Source organism: Dreissena polymorpha, chromosome 7, assembly GCF_020536995.1.
Source record: "Dreissena polymorpha isolate Duluth1 chromosome 7, UMN_Dpol_1.0, whole genome shotgun sequence".
NCBI classification, from domain to species: Eukaryota; Metazoa; Mollusca; class Bivalvia; order Myida; family Dreissenidae; genus Dreissena; species Dreissena polymorpha.
Window position 1 is genome coordinate 33,050,135 of NC_068361.1, and position 7,468 is coordinate 33,057,602.

At 34.0% G+C, this 7,468-nt stretch overlaps 1 protein-coding gene across 1 annotated transcript; it reads left to right on the forward strand.

Annotated features, from left to right (window-relative positions):
* Positions 1–830: 830 nt before the first annotated feature.
* Positions 831–6,582, forward strand: LOC127839611 (putative zinc finger protein 66). The gene is made up of 4 exons (XM_052367999.1): positions 831–999; positions 2,824–3,386; positions 5,919–6,042; positions 6,404–6,582. The coding sequence occupies exons 1-4, from the start codon at positions 831–833 to the stop codon at positions 6,580–6,582; spliced, it is 1,035 nt and encodes a 344-aa protein (XP_052223959.1).
* The last annotated feature ends 886 nt before the right edge of the window (positions 6,583–7,468 follow it).

Consider the following 7,468-nt stretch of genomic DNA (forward strand, 5'->3'; position numbering starts at 1 on the left):
AATTATTTTTATCATACCACCGCATTGATATAACGTTGCCTGATATATGTTTTTATCATGGTCAACAGAAAGTTCGTATATCCGTCATGTGTGGGGGTTGGTCATATTACTCGGCACCAACTATAAAGTACTCATTTTTATTAGAATCTAAGCAGATTCAACAAGACAAACAATTTGATACCAAGATGTAATATATTTTTAACCCAAAATGCAACACAGACAGAAAAAAACATTTGTTTACAAATATTAAGCGCGCGTGCTCATGACGTAATTATTAACACGTCAAACGACAAGTCATATTATGTCCCGCTAAAACTGCAGCTTTTTAAGGCCCGGTCACACCGAGGTAACGGACGAGAAACGAACATAAAATCATTTTATCCGTTCGTGTCCGTTCTTATCCGTTTATTGTTCGTTTCATATCCGGTGAATACGCTCCTTGTACGGCGATATCCGATAACATCCGTTCCGTCCGTTGGGAAGTTTTGAGCATGTTCAAAATTTTCCACCGGATAAAACGGACAGAGACCTCCGTTTGATGTGCGGTCTTCATACGCTAGTTTACGGTTTGTTCGGAACTCGTGCGTTACACCTCCTGTTCGTATCCGGTTTATGTCCGTTAATATCCGGTTGTCCTGGTCCACCACCAAAAACTGCCGGACAAAAACCAGACTTCCAACGGATAAACCGCACCGTTCCGGACACCTTACGCATGTTCAACAGATAATAACGGACAGCATACGTACAAAAAAGTTCGAGAAGTGTGGCGGAACAAAACTGTTGACATACATTTAATTAGCATGTGGGTCGAAGTATTATTTCATTTTGGTATGCCTTGTGAGAAGGACATTTGCAATGGAGTGTCGTGCTCGCAATCCATTAGAGTGTCAAGCCACCCTCGTGTAGGCCCAGATTGGCCATTTGGATGCTTATCTGGCCATGCATCGGCTAGCTCAAAAGAGAGCAAGGAGACGGAGGCAGCGCAGATGGTGGATCAGGGCATGGCTGGGCCCCGAGCGGAGGCGTCAGTTCGGTCTGTATGACCAACTTATGGTCGAACTACGATGAAAAGAACCAACGCGCTTTCATCCGATTCTCGCACGAGTGGGCCCGAGGACAACGAAACAGCGCAACAACTACAGACTTCCAATTGAACCAGGGATGAAGCTTACACTTGTGCTACGGCATCTTGTGTCTTGTTCAAAATACCGTGATATGCGATTCGGCTGTAGGGTACCCCACAACACTATTTCTCTTCTCGTGCCAGAAGTAAGTAACGCTTTATTTACTATAGTGTTAAAAATAATTTAAGTTAAAAGACTTCTGTTAGTCATTTTAATATATTTGTACACATTAATGTCTACTTCTATCATCATTGTGTATGAATTGCATTGGGTTAAGTTATTGGTATAGGATAAAAGGCAAATAGAAGACTGCGCGCACTACAACACTAACCTCCTAAATTGTATATTACGTCTCCTTACTACGACGTTTATGGCAATTCGTTTCGTAATGTTCAAATAAGGATACGGTATATTGCATGTATTGTGCATGATATGGCATATGATCACGATACATTTAGACATAAGGTGAAAGTTCAGTTTGACAAGCAGGAGAAAACACATCATCATGCTATTTATGGAAAATGTTACAACAATTAATCGCTCACTTATCGACTTATATTCATATCCTTCTTGTTCATCTTGAGTATTTTAACTACGAAAGTAATATATAAAAAACAAATCCCGTTTTGCGTTTTATGTTCAAGATCACGTTTGTCCACTACAATTTAATTTAAACCGAAGCAATTCTTTGAAATGATATGTAATACTGACTACCAATGATTTTAATTACCACATAGCTAATGTGATGTATGATCATTGTCATACTAGAATGATACAACATGATAGTCTTATTTGGCAATATGCAAATTATAAGGTCACGTGTTTCCAGTGAATAATTAATACATATATTAAATGTCGTAAGACACCGTAACACTATTTGTATTTATTCAATAAATTTCAAACTTTGTAATTTGTCCATACTGATAAAACTTAGGGAATGGTTCAATCATTATAAAAGAAGACTATTGTTTAAAGCAAACGCTTTAGTTTAATTATTTATAATAGCATATTGTCAATGAAAATTTTACTCATTGGGAAAATGCAGCGTTAAATACATACACAAACAATGCTCAGATTAAACAATAATTTCCCCATACACATAAGTCAATTCAAACCAATCACTGAAATATATAAATCACATTCTCTTGTGGGTACTTTTATATCACATAACGCAGCAAATCATAAACGTTTGGCATGACTGGATATAATAGTTATGAGTTAAAAGAAACCATCGATTTGAACAGCCGGTTCCTGTATGGTGTGTCGCCATAAGTCCTTATGAATATTTAACTGTTTCGATACAAAAGCGCTGTATAAGAAATCGTCCCATAATAGGATGTGAAACTCAAGGATGAAATACAAGGCTTGTGGATTGCATAGTATATAGATGCGTGTTGTTGAAGGACATAGTTACATGAATTATGCCTCGATCGTTTATGATTAAAGTTCTATTTTGTAAAAACAAATATAGATTAGAGGAACAAAATAATGAAGGTAACAGGTTTTGTCTTTGTTTTTTTTTGGCTTGCAATTCTTAAATAATATAAATCATATGTTAAAATGAACTTTAATTTTGAATGTACTATTTTACTATAAATGATTATTTAATTTGTTTAGTTAATAGACACAGAAAATTGTCTTTAAATCGTGTGTAATTAATGCATGTTATTCTATTAGATACAATTTTATTTCTCTACAGTCGGGGCATCGAACACAATTACAGCTAAAGAAGAAGCCAAAGAAGAAGATAGCAAATATGAGCCGAATAACAATAACTGGACGGAAGTAAACAACTATGGGGGTGTTTCTCCGCATAGCTTAGTCGTTCAAAGTGAACGAGGCCATGAGCTGAACGAGGAAACGAGAAAATACAATGATGTATACAAAACAACTGCTGATACCCTCACGTCGTTTTCGGCAATCGGATCGATTTTTGAACATATCGATACAAACTTTGCCAGCGCATTCCATAACGTGCCCGAGACAAACTTCGGCAGAGCATTCCACAACTTCGGCGGGTCCATGCAAAACATGAATCAAATCAAGTTTACCGATGTGACAAATAATAGTAATCGTCATATATATTTTGCTCTCGATGACGTACGTTATGACACCAAAGACGGATCGTTGAATGTTCAGGACCCGAGAACATCACCCATGGATTGTTCAATGTCATATAACGAAGGAATGTACGCTAACAGAACACCAATTTACAACAAAGGAAAATTATTCCGATGTCATGAATGCGGAAAAATGTTTAAAGTAAGTGATTTTATTGTTATAGTAGAATATAAAATCAAATGCTTAATATAAATTCATGAAAACCGTTTTAATATGCTATTTTAAAAAATGCCCCATTGCTTTAAAACCATAGTATTTTGCATAAAACATACATACTGGTATATTTATTATGTTGTCGTTTTTAAATATTTAAAATACGTTCACTTTGATTAACATTAAATATATGTTAAATTATTAATTTTATCAAAACTCGTTCTAGGTGGTTAATGATAAATACAGTGTTAATTGGGTTGTTTAGTATTATTGTGTAAAAAAAACTAATCTAAGATTCTGTTATTGAATTACATTATTGCAGTTAAAGCATGTAAAACAGTCTTATGTTGAAATATCTTTGATTAAAAGATGCTTAACGTTTGCAAACAAAATCCTCGTTTTGCACATAACTGCATGCTTCTAGAACTATATACTTTAAATGTCAACTAATTAATAATTTTCAGTCATCTTAAAATTTAAGAGCATTTGCTATTCTGACTGCCAATGACTTTGGATCTTGTGGTGTTTGGGCGTCGAAATGAGTATATGTCAGGCGAACGCAGACGTAAAGATTTACTGTTTTCCTTCCAAGTATGTGTAAAGTGCTCTATATTACCAGTCCGGACCATGTCATATTTTGAGGCATGTGAAACAGTAACACAATTTTTTTTTAATGAGATATATCAATACATTTCTTAAAAGATATCTATTTGTATCATTAAACTTTCCAACGATTGTCGGATGTCAAATACTTCCAAATCTAATAGCAACTGTAAGATGCTTGAACTAAAGCGAATGGCGTTTTTGAATACTTAAAACATATTGTGAAATGTAGACGTGCTAAAAAGTTTACATTACTACTTTTTATTATATTTTTTGAACTGGCTCAAAATCATTCCTAATAATGCAGGCTGATTTTTATAAATTTACTTTACTCTGGAGCTAAATGATTTTATATAAGCAATTTCGCCCAATTGATTTAACTATAGGTTTATTCAAAACGTACCTAGCTTTATTTCAACACCTGTATATAGGCACTACATTTTTGAAAATCACTCCTTGTTCATTTGTTCCAAACATTGGATTTATACATAAATTGAATGTTTACTTTTCAAGTCAATATCCAATATATAAAAAGGCGTTAGTGATCAAACCACTGCATCGTTTCTTTTAAATTCGTTAAGCTAAAGAGAAAACAAATAATTTGTCAAACGGGGAATCGAACCAGGGTATCACGTAATAACCAGACACTCTAACCGAGACGCCAGAGGAACTGTTAGAAAATACCTTATTTCACTGCACTGCTGACGAAATTACTTAATTGCCTAATTAAGGTCATTTGGTACGAAGTCGTTATAATTAAATCCAATGTGTGTTTACGATGGGTTAGTATTAAACAATCTGAATATCAGTGTTGGGATATATTACTCGGATGAAACAGGTGAAAATACATTTCCAAAAACGTCGAATGTACTCGAATAATGCGATGTTGTGTTAAACAATGGACGGATTAAATTAAATAAAGTGTCAGTCAATTGTTCTTTAAATTTTGAAAGGAAATCCAAGTTAAATTAAAAGGGTAATTTATTTGATGAATAAGTTTTCCCTTTGTAAGTCTATCAATACATGCATATCCACAAATAATTACCTACTTACACCAAGTGCTTTACCAAGGAAACCATTGATGGTAATGATGAAATGTATAATTTATATTATGTGCAGAATTGTTACTCCTCATAAAAGCAAACAAATTTGACAATAATAAAAACGATTATTGCACAGTATTGGTGAGTTAACAAAAAATAAAATTAATAAATAATTTAAATATGTTAATCCATGAAGTTACAAGATGTTTTACTTGTTTATGCCAAAAGGTAAAACGTGTGTAAAAGAGTTGTTTAAAGATGATGAAAATTAAAAATATCGGCGTGGATGAATGCTGAATCTTTCTAAACGGAGGTTCCTACACATTTGTTAGTTCTTGCAGCCATTTTTGTTATATTTCAGTGGTGAATAACAAAGAATTGTTGTTTGAACAAAACCGTGTGTTGTCTTCTTAAGCGTGTAATATTTGGAATGCTGATTGACTTTGAATTAGGCCATATAGCGATATTTTGTATCTTTATTCTGCTTTGGCTTGGACGTCTTAAGGACTATTTCGGGTAGCGTTAAAGGAAAGATCACAAAAAATTGAAATAGTACAACGCAAGGTGAGATTCAAGTAACTTTATCTGTTTGTACTTTTGATTTTAGCATTTAAAGAGTACTACTTTGATTGCATCAGGAACGTGTGAAATTTTAAAACGTATAACGGGATCAATATAATACTATGTTAGTGTGATTATGATCTTAAGTTTATCCGACTCGTCTCAGAAAGGCTCACATGATCTCAAACAGCCTCGCTATGAAAAACTTTCTTCAACTCATTTGATAAATGCAAGTGTACACTCAAACTAATATAGTGTTATCACTAGTGTGAGGCATTGTGCAATTCAAATAGCATGCGCTTTTTGTATTAAGCGTTCGTCTACGCTGAACACGCACCTGCTGATCCACAGCGACACGAGGCCGTATCCCTGCTCCTACTGCGGCAAACGGTTCCACCAGAAGTCAGACATGAAGAAACATACGTACATCCACACAGGTAATGTATGTGATTGCTTCGTCGAAGTACTTGTATCGCTTATATTCAACAGTTAACCAGTCTTATATTTTCTCATTAAAAAATATACACTACGTTTTATTTTAATTAGTTCATTTATTTAATTAACTTTGCTTTTTTATATTGATGATAATATATACTAAATGTTTTATGTTGAGCACATAATATATGAGGACGTTAGTGTAATGATTGTCATCAAACGCATACTATCTGACTTCTCTATTTGACATCTTTAAGCGATGGACATTTTTAATAAATCACATATAAATCAGCGTTTTATAACGCACCCATATTTCACTCTCGACCTCTTTACCAGTACAATATCTACTTGAATTTATTTCAGGTGAAAAACCTCATAGGTGTTCTGTATGCGACAAACGTTTCAGTCAGTCCTCCAACCTGATCACACACAGCCGGAAACACACGGGGTTCACTCCCTTTACCTGTCCTACGTGCGGCAGGGTATTCCAACGAAAACTTGACCTAACGAAACACTGCGAGAAGGCGCAATGTTTGAGTTGAAAATTGGACATTTAAAACATTTCGATAAGTCATTGTGTTTGTCTTAAAATATAAATAACGTTGTTGCTGCTCAGACGTTTCTATGTAAAAAAATACCTATTCATCACACTTGAATTTCGACTTTTCAACGATTAAATATGCATACTTCATGCCCAAAAAGTAGCTTCAAGTATTTTACACACAAAATAAATAGTTTTCAACAATCATGATGTTTAAATTTACTTAGTATGTCCGCTGTTTTGATTTGATGCTTAACGATATGTGCTTACAACAAAACAAATTGAACGTTTTAAATACCAATGTACTTCTGTTTATAATTATCTTTAATTGACGCTTTGTCATCGATACATTCACAAAGCAATACTGCAGTTTATGTGCCGCGTTTAAACAGGACAATGTTTCATTAAAATCATAAATGTATCTCAAGGATATGTTAGTTGATAAAATAATCAATGCTAGAAAGATGGTTGTCGGTTTATGTAATTTAAATTCATGCTAAACATGTTATAAAGTTTGGTCGCGACGATTGATGATATCTGGACTGATGCTTATGTTTTTTTTTTACATTACGGCATTCACCAGAAATTTCAAAAAATCGATGAGCCCCTCGGTGCGCTTCGTCACCATTAAAAAAAATTGACGCAGCGTGCAGCGAAATACATTTACTATATTCAATATTTGGCTCACATTGCAAAATAGTAAAGGGTATTTAAGAAACACATGTCAGCATCAAATGCGGAATACACCAATAAAAAAGGATTTATATCAATGTTTTTTTAACAAAACATTTCAAATCCATGGTGTTTAACATTATTTCTATTTTATATTATTTTAATTTTGTATTTAATGTGTTCTCACTTTAAAAGACATCTGGTTAACATGTTCG